Genomic DNA, 20699 nt, shown 5'->3' on the forward strand with positions numbered 1-20699 from the left:
AAACACTGAGAGGCTGTGTCTGTCTGTTACAAAGGGCTGAGGGGGAAGGGTGGAGCTCTTAAAATCCCCTGACATCCTTTCTGTCAGTTATTTAAACATTAGGCATAGCAGTGATCAGCTACCAACAAAAAGTCTATATTTGGCTCAGTGGAAACGCTAAATCCACACATCAAAACAGCTGTTCATATAGACAGACTGGGAGAGGCCTTCTGTTCCAGTGAATGTGAAATAGTGCAAAATAGTGCAAAGAAAAAAAAGCAGACAATACGTGGGAAGGGGGAGGGCCAAGCTCAATGTGCAGTGCAAGCAGCACTGCTCAATGTGTTGTACTGATGGATGCAACAGACCCCCTCACAGGGACCCGGAGGATTGCAGCAGAGCCTCTGCCCAAGATGCAAAAGCACACAGGGAGAGGGTTCCAGCACTGGAGAGAAAAAATAAGCAGCTTTGCTATAAACAGTTTTCACTCCAGCTCAGTCCATCAGTCACAACACATGACATTAATCATACACCTCAAAAACACATCTAGGTTAAAATTTGCAGCTGTTTAGTCAATAGAGACTCTTAAAGAGGAAAGCAGCAGCATCCTTCAGCACAAAAGTCCTGCTGCCACGACCTGGCATTGGCACATCCTCTCCCACTCCCCCTCTGCAAGGACAGGGAGTGGGAAAGAGATCTTGAAGATTAGTCAGATTTTTATACAGTAGATGTCAAGGGCCAGGCAGAGGTGGAAATAACTTGGATTTCAGCAATGACATCCCTTGTATTAGTGGTTTTGAAGAGTACCACTGCAGTGATGATTTGGCACTGAGATACAACTAATGCAGTCAGGAAGCCTCATGGTTCCTGGGAGCCCATTCTGTTTTCTTTCATAACCCCAAAAACACTGTGAAGGACAAACTGGTTATTTTCTGGAAAGCTCCTGTTATCCAGTTAGAATTTCCTCTATGCCACAGTAGCTCCTTCCTCCCTGATGGCCCTTCACACTTGGAAAAAAGTGAAACCCCAGCTCATGTTTTCCAGGTTAATGACACTACAATATCCAGGCTAATTCTGTCTCCAACAATAACACAGAAGTCTGCTTTTGCAAGGCCTGGGTTTTTTATAAAAATTTCTAATAAATCTGCAAGCCACTTTAATCTCTTCATTTACAGCACAAGTTAAAGACACCAGGAGAGCAGGACTGCAAGGAAAGAGGAGTCATAACTTCTTGTAAAAGGGAAGACACCACTCCTCTGTGCTGCACTCCAGCTTTTATGTGCAGGAACACAGTGTTCTTTGCCAAATAAACACTTATGGTTGCAAAGCTGACATTTATAGTGGTCCTAGCAACTCCTTGCTGCTCAGAAGTGCTTGCAGATCCCTTTGTGCCGCAATAAGGCTTGGATGCATTCCTCCCCATTAAACCAAAATAAACTGCCTAGGCTTGACAGGCACAGCATGGTGTCCTTGTGGAAGGAATGATTAGCCATTCCCAGAAAAGCTCAGCAAAGAACATAACTTTGCCCTTCTTTTGTAAGATGAACTGGCACAAGTTCCTCCTGTTTTCACTGGCACTGGCTGTCAAGTCCTTTGCTGGTATCAGTCCAGTCATGACTGCTGAATCATCACATCTAGCAGAGCCTTGGCTCAGACATGACAAATATTTGCTTTTGCATCATTCTATCACAGGATTTTTTGAGATACAGGAGGAATGAGCAGCCCAAAATAGACCCAGCAAAGTCATCAAGGCACCTGTCCCTGAAACCAGGGAAATGTTAAGTAAGTCACTAGGTTAATCTTTACATTCCTGAAGTTACATTCTTCTAAGACCTCCAAAAGGAACCAGCTTTAGAAACTCCAAGCGGCAGCTGCAGTTTCAGTCAAGAGGCCTGAATAACTCCAGATATTCACGAGGAACTCATCACATCAGTGGATTTACAGATAAGACTGGGATCAGAAAGGATGCAATGAGTGTTGCACCAACTCCAGTGAGGAAGTCAGACCCCAGATCTGTGCACTAGACAGTATTTTATCTAGGGAGACAAAAACAAAGTTCGAACAGCAAATAGTACTCTGTATCATGGCTCAATATTTTTCTAGGATATATTTCTATATATCCTTTAGTACTAAAATAGCCAGCAGCAATGCTGAAGTGTGTGGTGTTTTCTGAGAATAGACTGGAGTGAGAAGTGGGGGAGGAAAGTTCTGAGCAAAAACACAGGGAATGACAGAGATATGAGCAAAACCAAAAAGATTTCATTGATACAAAAGGATGGAAAGAATATATTTGGACTGAAAAAGATTATTGTACTCCTGGTAAAAGATGAAGACACCAGACATTGCAAAGTTACAAATTTATTTGTTTTGAAATAAATACAAATACTTCATTAAGAAACTTTTCTTGATAGACTTTACACAATAGCTTTATTCTTTCTGGAAATTGTCTGTTCTTCCCACAAAACGTTATGGATATTCTACACAGGAGCTGAAGTTAGTCAATATAAAGTAACCTAGATGGTGTTCTTCTGAACAAGCAATCCCAAAGTATTAACGTTTGCTATTTAACTGCTCGGCATTTGAGCTTTTTGTCTGTGTGAGGGCTGCAATTCAGCAGGTATACATTGGAGCTTGGGAAATCTTGTCCCACTAGCTATGGAAGGACAAACTTAAGAACACCCAACTGTGACATTCTGAGTGGCAGAAAGATATCAAGCCACCAGCTTCAAAGAAAGCAACCCAAGGTATCAGGAGGCAATGCAAAGAAGCAGAACCAGCAGATCATGACATTTACACAGTCATTAGACACTGTATTCCAGAGATACAGTGTTGATGCTCCACCACTTAGTGGAATATGCTTTTCAGCACCAGTGAGATCTCATCAGTTTCAAATCTAGTAATTAGTGGCAGTTGAATGTACAGTATCTAATTACATGCCCATTCCACAGTTATTCATCTCTCCTGACAAAGAACAGCTGGATCTGTCTCTGCTTACAGAATTCCAAATTTATCACAATTGTGCTGGACATAAAAAACTTGAGCTGCAAAGTTAAGAAGCTTTCTGAAGGAAAAATCAAGCTGTTTCTGCTTAGCTGGCATATACAGCTACCCTAACTTCTTACAACTACACCAACTTCTGCAGTTTGGTAAACCCTTTGGCCCAAGTTCCTAAACAGGAAATCCCACCTTGCTTACCAAATTTAAATCCTGTCCTCATTTGGCTAAGCAGGTTTTAGGGTCTAGGAGGGGGGGAAGGAAAGGAAGACTGGAACTAAATCTCAAAAAAGTGAAATGAAAAACCTTAAAGATTTAGTTCATCTCAAAGTCACATTAAAATTGCCTATTTTAGTAGTATATTATTGTACATAGGAAAACAGGCTTGAATACTAATGAATTAGAAGGCCTATAAATGCACGATACGTTAACTTTTCTATCATTTGAAGTCAAGCTATATACAGTGAATTCAACTCCAGCTTCAACATGAGGCCATAACACATTTGTTTCATTTCCTTTTCTTAAAGTCATCCTTAAAAGTTATTTTTTTCTCCCCCACTGAAACTCATCTCAAATTGTGCCAGTTTACTTCAAGAGAATAAGAGATAAAGGGGCCTGTAACAGCTTTGATTTTAAAGGAGGGTATTGAGCAATTCTAGTTTGACTCTGAAGTGTTTACAACCACATCAGCTTTTGGCAAGTATCCTTTAGAATTTGGCATCCACTGAAGGAGGGCACAATAGCAGCAGCTGTCTGAGATACAAGAATAATGATAGAGCAAATGAGATGCTTCTTTTCTTTGGTCCCTCTCAGACCCTGGTGAATAGAGTTCATCCTACAGAATAGCTAGAGTTTAATACCAGTTATGTTTTTGTGATACACAGGGGGCATCCATTACTTTTTCACACTGCCACCAGTTAAAACCTCCCACAGCCATCTAACAGGACACTTCCATGGACTTGGGGCTCGATTGTTCAGCATTGCTTGCCGAGTTCGGCGTCAGCTCGATCCGCGTGTCTGTGTGGGAGCGGTTCCTGGAACCATCCCCAGTGTGGGATCGGCTCCTCGTTCCCTCCCCGGTGTGAGACCGGCTCCTCGTGCCTTCCCCGGTGTGAGACCGGCTCCTCTGTCCTTCCAAAGAGGTTACACTGGAGCCAGAAGCGGTGCGGGACCTCATCAGCCTGGTCATGCTAGCGGAGGGCACTGGAAGAAGTGTCTTTCATTAATACCTTGTTTCACAGGCTTGGAAGGAAGCCCTTGCCTTCCTCTTGGCCTTAGCCACCCTTGGAGAAGCCTTCAGGGTTGAACTGATACTTTTCCAGGTACCTCCACATGAAGAAGTACCTCCCCTGCTCCAGGCATGTACTTAATGAGACCAAATTATTACAGCGAAATTAGTGGCCAGCGCTGAGGGATTCAGGAAGCTTTAGGGCACATTGCTGTGGCTGCAAGAATCCAGAGGGAAACTGAAGAGACTCATCAGCCCTCCCATCACTTTCCAATATTCAGTCTTTGATGGCAACCCAGGCTCACAGTGCAACCACACAACAGCAGCTGTCAGAAGCAAATATGGGAAAAACAAACAGCTACAACTCAGAAATCTGAGCCAATGAGGTTTTAAATGTTGTATGCAGTAGATGAACCATATCCTGTGATGCCACGAGGGGACACTATTACAGACATCCACCTTAAAAACACTGAGATAAAGTAAAAGAGGTATTTGTGGGTATAAGCCATTTACAAAGCTCTCTAATAACATCACTTGATCTGAAAACCCTTTGCCCAGATACAGCATTTGTTTTTTTCCCCCCTGGCAAATGCATATCCAAAAGGGAAAGGGTGACACATCTGGGATCAAAGACTCTCTGGGTACTTAGATGCCCAATTAACGTTGGTAGCAAGATCAACCATTCCATAAAACCAATACTTACTGTATCCCATTCCCTGAACAAAGTATTTGAAAGCTTCAGCAAGCTTGGCAGGCTGCAAAAGAGAGAGAGAGCTATCATAAGCAGTGCTCAGTAGGTTATATCACAATGTTATAGATTCCACAGATGCCCTATCTTAACAGGGACATCTTAAATGTTTTCTGGGTTCTACTGACTATATGAAAACTTCTTTTATGAGAAAATTCCACCATTCCCCTCCCTAGTCTTCACCCCATTATTTTACTAATTGAATTACATGCATTTAAGAATGACATTTCCAGAGAAGAGAAGTGGTCTAAACCTGGCTCAAACTTGAGTTACTTGTGCAGTTACTGAAGCAACAAAAGTGAACAAAACTAACTTGTAGAAAAAACTAAGTTGTTTTACTTTTGTTCCCTTCAGTTGAAGGGAACAAAAGTAAAACAACTGGCCTCACAAAATGTACAAGGCAGGTCATACAAGACCAGTAATTGAGTAATTCCTAATCACCAGAGAACAAATTCAGCTATTCAGAGCTGATAGTTACATTTATAGGGCAAGAAAGCTCACCAGGAATACACAAGCACAACTGCCTACAATTGACATTCTTGCAATGAGGCACTCCCTGTTTCAATTTCACAGTCTCAATTATTTCACATGAAAATATTTTTTGCATAATCCTCTGAACCACTGCAAAGAATGGACTCTCTATAACAGAAGCAATGCACATACTACCATGTGGCTTTAAAAAAGCCTTTTCCCAGCTCCCAGTGTTGTAGCATACACTACCTGTACAGGGGCTTCAGCTGCAAGCAATTCCAAATTTAGCTGTTCCTTTAAGTTCACAAACACCACATTATATTGTATAGAAATCTGTTTAGATGTTATATCACATTCCAAAGCTGATTTACAAATCAGCTCTTTTAGTGAGGCAACACAAGAGTATAGGTAAATTTTAACTTTGCCAGCCTTTATTAGCAGCTTGGAACTTATGACTAAATGTGTTTTAGAAACTCCAGTTCATCCACAGTCAAGCTGAGTCAGTGTATGCAAGAACACAGCACTGTTTTCCTGTCTCCCACTTTCCTGATGTATACTATAAATAGTCCAAGTAAGAATGTTGTTAAAATGCTAGTGGCTCAAGCCTTAATTCATATTATCTTAGTAAATAGGCATAAAATAATACCTCTGCATTCCCACCTCAGGTCTTTACTTGCTTAAGACTTTATTAGTGAAAATAATATCCCTTCCCAATCTTAGTTTTGCACTTCATTGCTCTTTAAAGGAAATAAGAAAGCTCAGATGACCAACTGACATCATTATTCATGAAATCATGACCATCCTTTTGGCTGACATTTGGGAACAGCAAGTACTCTACAGGAAAACACTCATTTGTTGCAGTCTGACACCCTGCAGAACATGATTAGTAGGATTTCCGCCAGCCAAATCCTACCTGGGAAACTTGGGGGAGCCCTCCACAGTCAGCCATCTGAAACAGGATGAGAACAGCCAGTTAGTGCAATGCCAGAGGAACTCACTTATGCTTAGATGGATATATTGAAATGACCTTTTTAGCTATCTGCCAGAGAAAACACTTCCTTTTGTTGGGTGAGTAACATACACGTGGATGAACATATCAAAGCAAGCTGTTAAATGTTTATGAATGCTGTGACTGCTCCCCAGAAAACCACAAAGTGTCTTGGCTGATGCTCAGGCAAAGCATCAGCTGGAGCTACAAATGGTTTTTGCTGGGCAGCAATTACCAGTTTCTTAGAAACCAGCCCATTAGTCCTGGTTGCAAGTTCAGCTCTGAACTACAATAACATGACTCTGTATTGACCTGGATGACAAACAGGGTAGAGAAAAACACCTAAAGCTCAGAGGTGAGAGGGGAAAAATGATTTGCTCAGATCGCGGATGGCAAGCACCACCCTGACTTGCCAAGGGAAGCAGGGAAAGCCAAATGAGAAAAGCTATCTTGAGTGCATGAAATATTTTTGGAGCATTTCATTTTTCCTGCCACTCCACCCCTCAAAGTCAACCCAACAAAAACAGTCCTGTTCCAAGGAATACTACAAGCTGAAAACAGTAGAGTTGTAAATTACAGGAAACCCCAAATCCTATCTAGGATTAGTTAACAGCAAAACAGGCCTGCAGCAGGATCTGGCATCAGCCATATCCCTGGACTGAGCAAAGGCTGGCCACTGATAAAAGGTCTGAGATAATGTCAGTAACTTTCTTAGGGTGTCTGCCACACCATATTATAGGGCAGCAGTGTAACTTCTCAATGTTAAAAGAAAAAAAAAATTAAAAATCTTTATTTATTATAATTTTCACTGACCAGTTCAATAAAGAGATGCACTAGAAGTTCCCAGAAAAGCATGACCAAACTTGTTTCACTGTTTGCATGCTATTACTTCATCAGTAACAAGCTGAAGATTGCCCCCATAATCTGAATGCTAAATATCAGCCAAAGCCTTTGCATTATGTTCTGCTGTTTGGAAGTGCATTTTATCCAAATTTTTTAGAAAATAGCATTAAGATATTCTGGACTGTACCCTCATAAAAGGCAGGATGACCAAACTGGCTGATAGATTAGCTGTCAATTCACCTGATACTTCTGCTGAGAGGCAAGCACAGGAACAGAATGAACTTGTTTGCAGTCCTACTCTGGTCACAGTTTTTTCAAACCTTTCAAAATATCTCAAGATCAGCTTTGCCAGCTCTAGTTAAATTCATTATGGGTATGTGAAATACTGAACATTTCAACTCTTATCCTTACTATTTTAAAATGGAGAAGCTGAGAAATTCCCTGCTGTTAACTCTGACAAGAAGCCCCTAGTCTTGTTTATTCCACTAAAATGCTCTCACCCTGAAGGAGCTCTCTTTTCACATCAGAACCGGATTCTCACTGTGTTACGGTATTGCAACACATCACCCTGGTTCTGCTTTTGCAGCTAATCCAATATAATTGTTTTATATGAGAAGAATGTTTACTTTAAAAAGCACAGGTTTTGTTATTACCTTCAGAAGTGTGGTCCTTGTTGGGTCCAGCTTTGAGTTGCATTCAACCTATATAAAATAATAGCAGCATAAGACATTGTACACAAGATTTTAATTATGAACTCTTGCATGAAAACAGATTTAACACCTTGTTTACTGGCTTAATAGAGACTAAACTGACTGTCCTATGATTCTGTGTGAAGACTATGTATACATAATACGTATCTTTAAACCCAAGTAGGTCAGCTCACATTTTTAACTGCATTTTTTCCATGTACAAACCGATAGTTGGGAATTGGAGACTTTTTTCATCTGTTTCTGGGACTCCAATGGAAACAAGTGTTGTTTATCTTGTGATTTGGGGTCATCTGGTAGCGTCCCAAGTGGTGAGCAGCCATGTGGCCACGGGCCAGCAGACCGGGCATGCCTATTAAGGCACAACATTTGAAGTCATCCAGTCATCTGGGGCGAGTTATAATGGTCAAAAAGAAGTTCTTCACTTCCAGAGTGACCCAGGGCACAGCTCCAGCACCACACAGCAAGTTAAAATACCAGCAGCAGATTCCTCTCTAAAGGAAAATATTTGTGGTTCACTGGAACTGCTGTGGTGATTGTTCCTAACGTGGTAGCTATTAAATAATGGTGCACAGCAGAGGGGAAAAACACCATGGAATTAATGGCAGCTCTCCTGTGGTCTGGAAGAGGAGAGCCACCAGGCTGGATTGGTAGCCAGCAGGGGTGCTGTGTGGCAGGAGCTCTGCTGGCCTCGTGCAGCCCCCTTGGCTCGCCCACCCACCCTCAGCAGGGTGGCAAAGATGGCTCGAGGTACCCACCACAGCATCCACCGCCGGGGAGCTGTCACCGACCACCAGGAGGACAGGACACCTGCAAAGAAGCACACACAAGTGGTGTTATCTCTGCCACCCAGCCTGGACTTGCCCTGAGCTGCATTTTGTGTCTCTGGAAGGGTGAGACAGTTAAGTGTGTGGAAAGGATTTGGTTTGTATTCCTGACACCTTAAACATATATCAAATCCTGCATTAGCTGTGGATCCACTGACATTCCTTGCCTGAGAACCTGATCTCTTCCCCAGCTGGCAGCAAATTAGCCCTTGACAGTGCTCTTATTCCTTGCTTTACAAGAAATTGAATGTGGGCATCAGCATCAAAGTCTCATGCCTACCACCCTCCAGGCCCTTGAGCTCCAACTTTTGGATCTGTCCATCCAATCCCAACCAGATTGTCAGAGGAACAGTCTCCTGTGCATAACCATCAGCAGCTGAGCTAGGAAAGACTTGACACCTATTATGTTGTATAAGTTGCAGCATAAGCAAAAAGCCATTAGCAGAAGATCTGACAGTCAGTCATTCTCATACCTGCTTTATCTTCCTGAATATTTTTGGTTGGTTGGTTTTCAAATGGTTTTAACTTGGGGTTTTTTAGTTGTATAGGCACAGCTCAAGCGCCTTCAGAGCTACAGTTTCCATTAACTATAACATATTTCTGCATGAAGCTAAGTACACCAACTTTTCAAGTACTTTGTAAGCCCAAATTTTGCACAGTGACAGGATGCACAGTGATGAGAACAACTTAACTTTCAATTTAAGTATGTTTGCCAAGTCTGAAGAGAAGAGTTCTTCCTAATGGCAGCCCCTGACTTGCAGTAACCTCTCAATTAAAATACTTACTGAAGGGTGACAACATTTACTCCAGGAACAGGGCGCTCAATTTCTAGGTCTCGCCGACTAAAAAAAAAAAAAAAAAAACAAAAAAAAAGGACAAAGGCTTTTGATACACTGGAATTTTATAGATACTTCTATATTCTTCTAGTTTAGAGAAAGCAGACACTCACATGTTAATTTAATCTGATATATATTGTAGCCTCCATAACTGATATAGAACCACACTTAGACTGAAGGATCAATGTCTTAGTTCAGTCCCAGTGCACAATCTTTCACCCCACAAGTGCACAAGGTCCTTCTCCAATAAGCAAACCACCTGAGATCCCTAAAGGCACTGTTAGGCAGAACTTCATACTGGGGGAACACATGTAATCCCACCACACAAGTAATGTCTCTAAAGAGCTGGACAGCCTCTTAAAAAAGTTTCCAGTTAGAAATCAGGTAAATGTATTTACCTGTTGTAAGAGTTGACAAAGAGATGAAGGTTGGTTTGATTCATATCATTAATAATATGCTGACGGTAAGTATGGATCAGGTCGTGGTTGCTGTGAATCTCTTCCTAAAGTGGAGACACAATCATTCAGAATAGGGGCTATTTTCTGAAAGGATCTGAAGACATGTGACAGTAGTTGTGTATCAGACTCATATCTGCACAACAGCAGTGCGTGCACCTTGAGGGAAGGGACCACTTCCAGCACCCAGTGAAGTCACCCAGAATTAATATTATCTTCTGATTGCAGTACCACAATTTTCTTTAAAACTCCAGGATTTTGTAATGTTAAAATCTCACAATTGCAAAACACGTAGTGCAGATGGTTACAGTCAGACAAGTGTGAGATTTTAAACTAAACAAAAAAAAGAAGATTGAGGGTAAGAAGCCTAATAAATGTTTCCAGGACAAAGCAGATGCTGAAGGCTCACAAACATGTAATGTGGAACTCAATTTCACAATAGTAAATAACTAAGCTTCGAGGACTTCAATCAGTAACATTTTCAAACAGTTGGGTTCTAAAGTCTTTATAGATTAGTTCCTTGTTCTGCTGGAATGGAGTTTTCCATTGCATTTACTAACAATGTCAAGCACAGCAAAGTAGCCTCAGAAAACAGTCCAGCACTTTGCATAAGGCTTGCACTGAAGAGCACCATTAACACTAATAACCAGCTGTCACAGAGTTACACGTATATTATATAAAAATGCTGAGGGGTTTTTCAGCTCAGAACATGACCATATACTCACATTTTAAGTGTTGGCTGCCTAGACAGGGAGCTGCCCCTACTAGAGTTTTCACAACTGAGATGCACTTGAGTACTCAGGACACAGCAAACCCATGGCAGAACACACCCTCAAAATGCTAGGGACACAAGTGTGAATCCTATCTCACAGTTTCACTTCATCCTTTATTGTTTAAGTGAAGGCTTTTCCCCTCCCAGCCCCAGGAGGTAAATACAGATGACTGAATACACCAGAGGAATCTTTTGAACTTTACCTTTCCAAATAGATGTGAAATGACCATGTCTGGCAAAGCGTTTGTCCAACCTGAAATCTGAACAGCAAGATTATCTAAGTACCTGCTACTGACACAGTCCCTGAACAAATGACACCTTCCAATTACCCATAAATAGACCAATGGATGTTTCCTGCTCTCTCTACATGTACAATACCCTAAAATGATATTTTGCCCCCTCCATCCAACTAGAACACCTTTAGGGGTTCACGTTTGAGTCATTCTCATCAGATGTCTTCACTAATGCAGTTATATAGGGAACACACTACTAGAGGCATAGGTGTATAGGGAATCACTCCCTGCAGGAGCACCAAGCAAACCAGCCAGATGGGAGTCATTTAACCCCACTGCCCACTCTCCTCCCTAACAACCCACCCTGACAATGCGATGGAACTGGTACCTTAAGCTCACAACCCACAGTAAGTGCTCCTGCTTTGGAAGGACACAAGAATATAAGGCACCTGCTGTACTCTTGAGGTAATACTTGAGAGGTGGAAGGCAGAAGCACAGATATGTAAGAATTTCAGGCAGTGAGGAATTGGGTGAGAATTGAAATGGGTCAGAAGTTCATTTCAGCATAGAAAAGTTACTACATTTCATTTAAGTAAGTTTGTCTGTCAAAGTATTTTGATAAATTTGATCTGGGAATATAATTAGAAACTAAGCCTTGAAAGAATGTTACATCCTAGCTCTGCAAGCTTCTCCTAGGAGTTTCTTTTATGTCAACATTTTCTGGTTGTATGAACAATCTGTCCACATTTACTGTAGCTAATGCTCTTTTCTGAGTCCTTTTGGCATCTAAGCCTCAGATGATTGAAACACAGAAGATGCTGTTCTGGGCATTTTTGTGTGCTCTACTTCATATTTTGGACTGTGCTGGTAAACAAAGCCATGGTCAAGAAAGATGTTTCCAAAACTACCATGTCTAGGTAAACTGTTCTCCCCAGCAGCTATGAGCTCTTAAGAATTGTCCCAGCAGCTCCATTGTGCCACATGTATCTGTATCTGTTTTCTCAAAGTACTTATTTTTATCACTAGCCCTGTATGAAGTATTTTTGCAAATGGAAGAATAAACCCCAAAGGAGTTACCCCAAGATATTTTGTATCTGCAGCCATGCCTTGACATACAAGATTGCCAAGCTCCTCATGTTCCACAGGCTTGCAGTAACATTTATTTTTCTAACTTAAAGATGTTTACCTTAGTTGCTGCCCAGTCCATCCAACCTTCAGCACAAGGGTTTACGTTAATGAGAACTAATCCCTCCACCATCTCTGCATGGTTTAACTGCAAAAGAGAAGATTTAGGATATCCTTTGCAACTTGACAGTCAGCAAAAAAATTAAATTAGCAAATTATGTCCTGGGGAGGAAAGTGGTAGGTCCAGTTTTATCTTGCAGAAAACAAGCATATGTATGGGAAAAAAAAAATTTCATTAGAGCAGTTCAACTGAGCAGCTGGAGAACATTAGGATTTAACTTTTTCTCCACCCTCAGTTTAAATAGAGAACTCCCATTATAAAAACCTTCTGCAAATTAACTGGGTAGAGCCCAGGCCTTAAAATGGAAAATCTAGGTCTTCTGGATTAGCTGTCCTGCAGATTGTGGTATTTCACTTAAAAGCCTGGCTTGCATACTTAACTGGGCACAGCAGAACAGGAATTCTCCATGCACGCTATGGTGACAACATGTGAGGGAAATTGGGTTTGAGGCTTTAGGGAAGCTCCACAAAACTTACAGCAAATCTGGTTAAAATGTAGGCACCAGCTCCAGTTCCCATTCCTATGATGGTCTTCAGCCTGCACAGCAATAAAACAGAAGAGACAAATGAGGAAGAGTGCTAAAAATAAATTACATCAGTAGCCTTCCTCTTCCACATGCCAGTGTGTATCTACAGAAGGGTGGGCTCAGTTTGGGCAAGCTGTTGGCCCTCAGCAACGTCAGTGGCCCCAGCAATATTTGGAGGGCCCTGGCCCTCATGCATTGCAGGGCAGCAGCCATCCTCACTTATCTTTAAGTAAATATACTGAGCAGCCACAGCATTGTTCTGATCCTGGGAGGAAATGATTAGTCTCTGCCAGAAAAACTTGTAAGATACAGACCTGAAATCTGCAGCCTGAATACAAAGCTCCCCCCTCCCCGGGCTCTCCCTGCCCTCCCCATCACAGCTATCCAACTGGGGCACTGGTTCCTCTCTAAAAGGAAGCGGGCAGGGAAACATCTCCTGCTACCCAGTCACTGGGGTGATGAAGTTTAAACTTCATAACCAAACGGGGCAGAAACAAACCAAATATTTGTATTAACTGAAATCAGGTTTAAAGCATTACCTTCAACGTCTTAGAGAATACATGGAAGGGAAAGCTAGACAAAACCACTCAGAAAAACAGTTATTCAATGCTTTTAGGAAAATACCTGAGGATAGTTTTCATTCTCATTAGGACTTTGTAAATACACTCCAGTTTAATTGATTTTCAAGATGCTGATGTTATTGATCACATTTTTTTGCGCAGTGCAACTGAACTGACAGCCCTGTGCCTGACATTAGGCAGTTCAAAAAATACACATCCCCTAAAGAGGTGGAGAGGTAAACTGGTCTGCAGTAAGACCTGGTTATAACTGAGCAATGTCTAAACTGGGGAGCTGGTCCAGCCTCTGTTTTCCAAAGCTGCCTAAACCTGAATGCCAAGTTTTCTCTCCTTGTTCTGAAAACCCCTTGGAGGTGTCTATCTGCCCTCTCCACTGTGTACCAGGAGCACAAACTCCACAGAAAGGGCATCTTTCTCACCTACAGCTCCTGCTAAAGCTGAGCTTTAAGGGAAAACAACCCCCAAACATGGTGCAGGTAGACAACCCAGGAACACTGTCACTAGGTCTTTCAACTGGTAACCTGGCATCTGCTCTTGGTAGTAGAAGAGGCTTAGGGAGGTCAGACAGACCCCCTAGGACATTCAAGCCACAGGAAAAAAAAAAAAACAGTAAATGTCTTCAGATGGGACTGTGCTTTTTTTTTTTCCTGCTTAACCACACAGGAAAATGTGGGTTGCTACAGTGGGAAGAACAGATTGTCTGTGCCCTGCCCCTGCAAGGGGGATGCAGAGAATACTGGAGGAAGCCCCTAAATTAGGCACATGGGATTTCTCCTAAGTTGCTTCCTGTTTAAAAATAAACAGACATTTCAAAAAGGGCCAAAAAATAAGCTCGTTCAGAAACCAAGGCAAAAGCAATCCATCTGTAACACAGGAATCCAAAACAACCACAAGTGTAGTTCGAGCAAACAAAATGCCAGACAGCCAGGCCAAAGCAAATGCCTGCTCTTTCAGTGAGCCACATAGAGAGAAGAATGAGAAAAATAAGTAAACAACTCTGCACTCACCCAAACTGTTTCAGGATTCCAGGAATCATTTCAGCCAGCTGATCCATGGAGGGATACACATACCTACAAGCAGCATGTTTTTGAGGAGTTATTACACCATGTCCAGCAGTGTACACTGGCATATTTAGAGACACAGTGATCACTGTAGATGTAATAGCAAATGCTGTCATCATGAGATCATTGTGTATACGAGCTGAATTTAAATCAGGAGCAAGCACAAGTAATTTAGCAGAAATAGGAGCATAATCTATATATGTTCTATGTGTTACAGGACAATGGATGTCTAAGACCAAAACAGACCACAATGAATCTTTCCCAAGGAAAGTTAACACTTTGACCTTATGAAAAAGTTTGAACCAGAGAGATGCGTTTCCAACCACATTCACTAGGTTTGTATTTCTGGTCCACCACAAAAAAGTTCCCCTGTATTTCAGAATCAGGGACTACAGAAGTGAGTTCCAGATATTTGGCAAAATTTTTTAGGGACACAAACATTACCATAGGATAAATGAGAACAGCTTTCCATTACTATTGATGGAGAAAATGAAGGCATAAGAAAGGCTATGAAGCTGCTGAGGAAAGCTCAATAAAAACAGCTGTTTCTTACTGCTCCTGGCCTTTTCAAAGCAGAAACAAAACTTTGAGGGAAGGAAATTCTGAGCAAAATCTCAACTGAGTATCATGTGGAAAAAAAAATCTACCCAGAGTAGAGCTGGAAAACATCTGCCTAAGATGTATTTAAATCTGTGCTTCCCATCAGAATTACACTTAATTATTCTCAAGTTTAGCCTCCAAAATATAACCAAGCAAAAACCACCAAGGACTGCAAAATGTTTTATTTTCTTAGATTTTCTTGTTGGTAAATTAAACCTTGTCATGACAAAAGCTGGTGTTACTGCAACAGCTTTGGTCTGGGAGACTTTGTTGCAGCCTTTCTTATTTTCTTACTTACTTAAAGGAGACCTATAAGAAAGAGGAGGACAAACTTTTCAGCAGGGCCAGCTGTGATAGGAAAAGAGGTAATGGTTTTAAACCAAAAGAGGGTAGATTTAAGTTAGATCTAAGGAAGAAGGTTTTTTTTTACAATGAGAGTGGCAAACCCTGAAAAAGGTTGCCCAGAGAGGTGGTGGATGCCCCAGCCCTGCAAACATTCGAGGTCAGGTTGGACAGGCCTCTGAGCAATCTGATCAAGTTGTCCCTGCTCATTGCAGGGGGGTTGGACTAGATAACCTGTAAATTTCCCTTCTAAACCAAGCCATAATTCTATGACATAATTTAGGCATGCTGGTCTCCCAGTTGAAGGGCAGGCAAACATAAAACAGCTTCTTACACGGCCATCATGATTTTATCAAGCAGAAGTCTTTACCAGCCACAGATCATGACGGCTGCCCTCTGCAGCTAACTCAGAAGCGATAACACCTGTCCAGGACACGAGGGCTAAGGCACTTAAAAGCTCATGATTTAAACAAATGCAAAGAAGGGATGACTGAAATAGCTTTGTAGGCTGCTCTGATAGACAACTGGGGCATTGCAGCTAACAACAGCATCAGACCAGCTTAAAAATTAAGCAGGGAAATAGACTGGCTCATGCAATAAGGGTACTTATAAGCTCCTTAATACGTAGTTCTCACAGAACAACTGGTCCTTGCCTTGAATCCTCCCCTTGGCATGTTGGCTGCTCCCTTCCTCAGCCAAGCTGATTCCTCTCCAAGGGGCATCTCAAGGTAAACCTGTCTCATTCGACCTAAACAGGCCAAGCCTTTTGGCAATGACAGTGCTCAAGGTTTCCAAGAGTTACAGCATCGGACATGGTACAGTCAGGAATATGCAGATATGACATTCTGTGGGGGGTTCATCACCTTGTTATTGCCCAACAACTTGGATTTTCCAGGTAGGTCATCAACTTATCAACATCCACCATGATGCCATTTCACAAAGATCCACAGATTTAGGAAGGACATTATGTAGGGGTTAATGCCTGTCTTTTTTACAGTAATAGTTTAATTTTGTATTTTTTATTCAGGATGTCATTACAAAATAAGCTAATTCACTATTTGAATTGACAAGATGTAGATATCTGTCAAGGAATTGCTTTACAAGCAGTCCCACTATCAGAGCTAAAACACAAAACTGCAGCCCCAAAGTCTACTGTGAACTGGCACAACAAAACAGAGCTCTCAGAACTCCAGTACTTTAGAAATAGAGTGTCAGGATTTAAGTTCAAAAGCCAACTACTGTGCTTACTGCAAGTACCTTTTAATGAAATCAAAGATCAAGACTCTTTTTCCAAAAAGAGGATAACTATGAAAGCATGGGCTGTTTTTTCCCAGACAACTCACCCAGCCTGGAAAGATGGTGCTCCATCCTGCTGGCCAGGTGCATCCACATGGCAGACTGCAAAGTGCTGGGTGATTTCCTGCATATCCTCAAAGTTGAAGAGAGGATTGAAGCAAGTTTTATCTTGGGAAGGAAAAGAAAATAGGAAATAATTATGCTGAAGGAAATACTAAGTTTTCAGCTATAAAAATAATTTATTAACCTATCCTGCAGGTTAATGAAAAGTTGAATCGATCAGGTCAGCTAAGGTTTGTCCAAGTTATTTTTGTACCTACTAGAAGTATTTGCTTACACCTAATTCCTCAAAAAATATTCTTTATGCAAACTTAAAATACTAACAAAATGTAGCCAAGGGTATTCATCCCAGGTTTTGTCTTAGATTAAGTTATCAATTTCCTTGTCCTTTTAATTTTTTTAAAATTGTGTCAAAACAAATAGAGGAAAAAGAATATTCAAGGATAGAACTGGGGCTTGGCCTTTTGCCCAAATATTAGAAGTTAAACATTATGTGATCAGATGCTGCAGACAGCTCAAGACAAAATCATCCTTCTGGGACACTCAGTGCTGTAGACTCCAAGTTTTGAGATGATCTTATTAAGAAATATTCATGCAGGGAGAGCATTAGGATATTTTCCTTCTGGTGTGGAAAGCACCATCTTTGAGATGCCTAGAAAATGGTTCAATATTCTGTGTGTGTTTCTGAATGTCCTCACACAATATATATGCAAAATATCTTGGCAGAATATAAAATGCTTTTAGCTCAAATCAGCTTTAGGAGAATATCCAAGTCCAGGAAAACTTTGTAACTCTGGAAAGAAAAAGCTCTAATTCAAAGTTAAGTTCCAGATTTTCTCTGCCCTGATTCACTGAAAATCAAAACTAAAGACAATTCCACAAAACACAGGCAAGAAAGCAGATTTTTTTTTTTTTTTGGTCTTACTAGTAATATTCACCCCCTTACAACAGCCAGACTTTCAAGATCTGCAGGTGGTTTTAAATATTGATAGCTAATTAAGAAACAGTGAATTGTGTGCAACAAGTATGTCTGACAAAAGATCAAACTAGACCAGGTCTGGATATTAGCTCATTATATGACAGATAAGATAAAAGGCTGGCTAAGGACACAAAGCCAGCACTCATCTCATACTGACTTGACATATAATGCATATAAATCCAAGCAGCACGAGACTGCTTATCAGACAGGACCCAAAGCCCCAGCAGGGTTGTTTTTTCAGTCCTGCTGGCAATATACCATCGGCCTCCTCTTAAGATTTTTTTGCAAGATTCATACACAGTTGCTATGAACTACCAGAGGTCTTTTGCCCCTTTAACTGAAACGTTCCAATTATTTACTGCACAAGGATTAAAAAAAAAAAAAAAAAAATCTCTGAATTACACTTGCTGTGAGAGTTAGGTGCCATTAAACAGCTTCCAATGCACACAAACAAACAAGGACCTGGGAAGGGTTTCCTAGCCACTGCTGCTTTCTCACCTCTGATTATGGCAGTGCTGACACAGAACCTGTGCTGGCAATTAAAGAGTCTACACTTACGGTTCAGCCCGATGTCGTGGTAGGTGAGGATGGCCGGGCGGTTCCCCCTGGGAGTGCCACACATGGTGACACGGACTGAGCCGTGCATGGTCTCCACATCTTGCTCCTGGGAGAGGACAGGAAGACTCTGTCAGGGATTGTCCAAGTGCTCCACGGCTGCTGCAGCAGACCCTGATCGACCACAAGCACAGGTCCTGCCCCATCCCAGGGTCTGCTCTGCAATCCTATGCTAACACTCCCTGTTCTCCCCCATGGTGGGGGCTCTGTGATAACATTTTACATTTGACTGTCACCTACTCCAGCCCACATAAAACTACAGAAGCACTCAAGCTGCTAGCTCTAACCACATGCTGAGGGAATAGTTAAACACTTTAACCACATTAAAAGGCAGGATAAGAAAACATAAAGAAAGCAGTTTGTTATAGTGACACCTGAAATAACAGGAGCTTACAACTATGACTCGCAACATTTGCAAAAGTACAAGTCACCAAGATAAAATATTTCTGATTTCTAGGAAAAGAACTCTAGCTGAGCAAATAACCACTATTCCCCAAAGAAAGCAGCATTAAGTAGCTTGTACTTGCTTATTTGCCATAAAGATTTATCATACTGTGAAGCCTTGTGATTGCAGTAGCCTTCCCCAATAAAAGTGACAGCCACATGTGTTTGTCTTATGGCTTGTGATGTTCAGACCTGAGCATAAACCCAAGTGCCTAAAGTTTGCTAATAGAACAAAATAACCATGACATTACTGTGGTGCTTATCAGAAAAACAACATTAAGAAATAAACCACTATTATTGAGGATAACAGGAGTTTATACTACTTATTGATCTTAACACCAAGGACAGCATCATTAATAACCTAAAGTCCCCCTGAGCACCATCTTCTGAATCTCTACCTAAGTTAGATGTGACTTACTCAAAAGATGGAAAAGTTTTTGTTTCTTTTGCACTTGAACTTCAGATGAATATAAACAATTTGGTATTTTGCCAATGTGTATAAAGGGAATCACAAACTCACTGTTCTTTCTGACACTTTTTACAGTACAGTTACACTCACATAACAACCAAAGAATTATATAGGTAGCAGCCAGTCTTTGCATCTCACCAGAATCCTTTATTTACTGCACAGGACAAAGCTATGATCCATGTCATTCACCACTGCCTGCTGCTGCAGGGCTTGCTTGACTTGTTCCAGGCAGTAACACCCAGAAGCAAAATCCAAGTTAAATTCAAATCTATTAAAATTATGTTGTAGAAATCAGAGGTGTACAGCCTCTGCAAAAACCTTTTTTAAAAACCTCTTCCAATATCTCAGGTAATAATTCAATCTAAATCTCAGCTCCTTAATTTGATACAAGGAATGCACTGCACATTTTGTTGAAAATAAGGATTCTAGCCAACACCATTCTACATTTACTCTATTTTCTTTTTAATTACACAATTACATCAATTTTAAGTTACAACTGAAGCACTGAATCAAGATCTAAGCCCCTTGTACATGGGGACAGATGAGCATTGCTGCTCTCTGAACTATACTCCATCAAAACTCTAATTTTCAGCTTTTATATCTCCTTAGAGACTCATTCCTCTGCATACTCACTGCATTACTTATCAAGTAAGCTGTATCTTCCACATCCAGGACCATCCTTAGGCAAAACAGGGTGGCAAATCCAGCAAGTCAAACAGAGGACGGGTGGCAGGTTTTTACTTTGCCCCAGCATGAAACTGGGTTATATAGACAAGCTGCTCTCCTACATAGGCTTATGACTCCCATAATGCCAGCTGGGGAAACCAAAACAGACTAATTCACGAGGATGTCATTCTTAAATAGGATTTGAGCCAGGTTTGATCAGGGGAGAATATACTCAACAGAGGTCAGACATCAAAGATGAACTAAGTCCCTTCCACACAATGTAAAAGCGCCAAATTTCAAACCTGGGAATTAGCAGAGTCTTTCCTGTTGCTGTTTCCATCAGGTTTGGAGAAGTTTAGCTTCATTTTGCATTTTGTCATCTGAAATGCTGGAACACCCCAAACTTATGCTAAATTAAATCAGAATTGAGTTCTTTCCTAAAAGCCAGGGTTAAAGTTTCCAGTAAACACAAAAGACTAAAAAATTAGTGTAAGTCACAATGATTCTGAACAACAAAACCAAGGCTTTTAAAATGTTTGATATCTAGTATTTTCCAAAGTAGATAAGCAACATTTAGTTTAAAGGATTCCTACATCAGCACATGAATGTCACCACGTTCAGTTTTTCACAGAAAATATGGGAAATATACATGGGGTATGTCATTAACATCCCTTCCAACCCAAGCCTTTCTACAATTATATTTTAATAGTTGTCGCGGGTTGGGTACACAATAGTG

The 20699-nt window shown here is 41.1% G+C and overlaps 1 protein-coding gene across 2 annotated transcripts in view; it reads right to left on the reverse strand.

Annotated features, from left to right (window-relative positions):
* Positions 1 to 2321: 2321 nt before the first annotated feature.
* Positions 2322 to 20699, reverse strand: part of NDRG1 (N-myc downstream regulated 1) — a 64792-nt gene continuing 46414 nt past the window's right edge. For both annotated transcript variants that reach the window (XM_069005515.1, XM_069005516.1), the window contains exons 4-16: positions 18328 to 18433; positions 16778 to 16898; positions 14439 to 14501; positions 12804 to 12864; positions 12268 to 12354; positions 11052 to 11108; positions 10020 to 10123; positions 9571 to 9627; positions 8717 to 8768; positions 7905 to 7952; positions 6334 to 6369; positions 4905 to 4956; positions 2322 to 4176 (exon numbers count right to left, since the gene is read on the reverse strand). In XM_069005515.1, the coding sequence (XP_068861616.1) occupies positions 3911 to 4176; positions 4905 to 4956; positions 6334 to 6369; positions 7905 to 7952; positions 8717 to 8768; positions 9571 to 9627; positions 10020 to 10123; positions 11052 to 11108; positions 12268 to 12354; positions 12804 to 12864; positions 14439 to 14501; positions 16778 to 16898; positions 18328 to 18433 (1110 nt within the window). In that variant the 3' untranslated portion in view covers positions 2322 to 3910. The remainder of the gene's footprint in view (positions 4177 to 4904; positions 4957 to 6333; positions 6370 to 7904; positions 7953 to 8716; positions 8769 to 9570; positions 9628 to 10019; positions 10124 to 11051; positions 11109 to 12267; positions 12355 to 12803; positions 12865 to 14438; positions 14502 to 16777; positions 16899 to 18327; positions 18434 to 20699) is intronic.

This window comes from Aphelocoma coerulescens, chromosome 2 (genome assembly GCF_041296385.1).
Source record: "Aphelocoma coerulescens isolate FSJ_1873_10779 chromosome 2, UR_Acoe_1.0, whole genome shotgun sequence".
Lineage (NCBI taxonomy): Eukaryota > Metazoa > Chordata > Aves > Passeriformes > Corvidae > Aphelocoma > Aphelocoma coerulescens.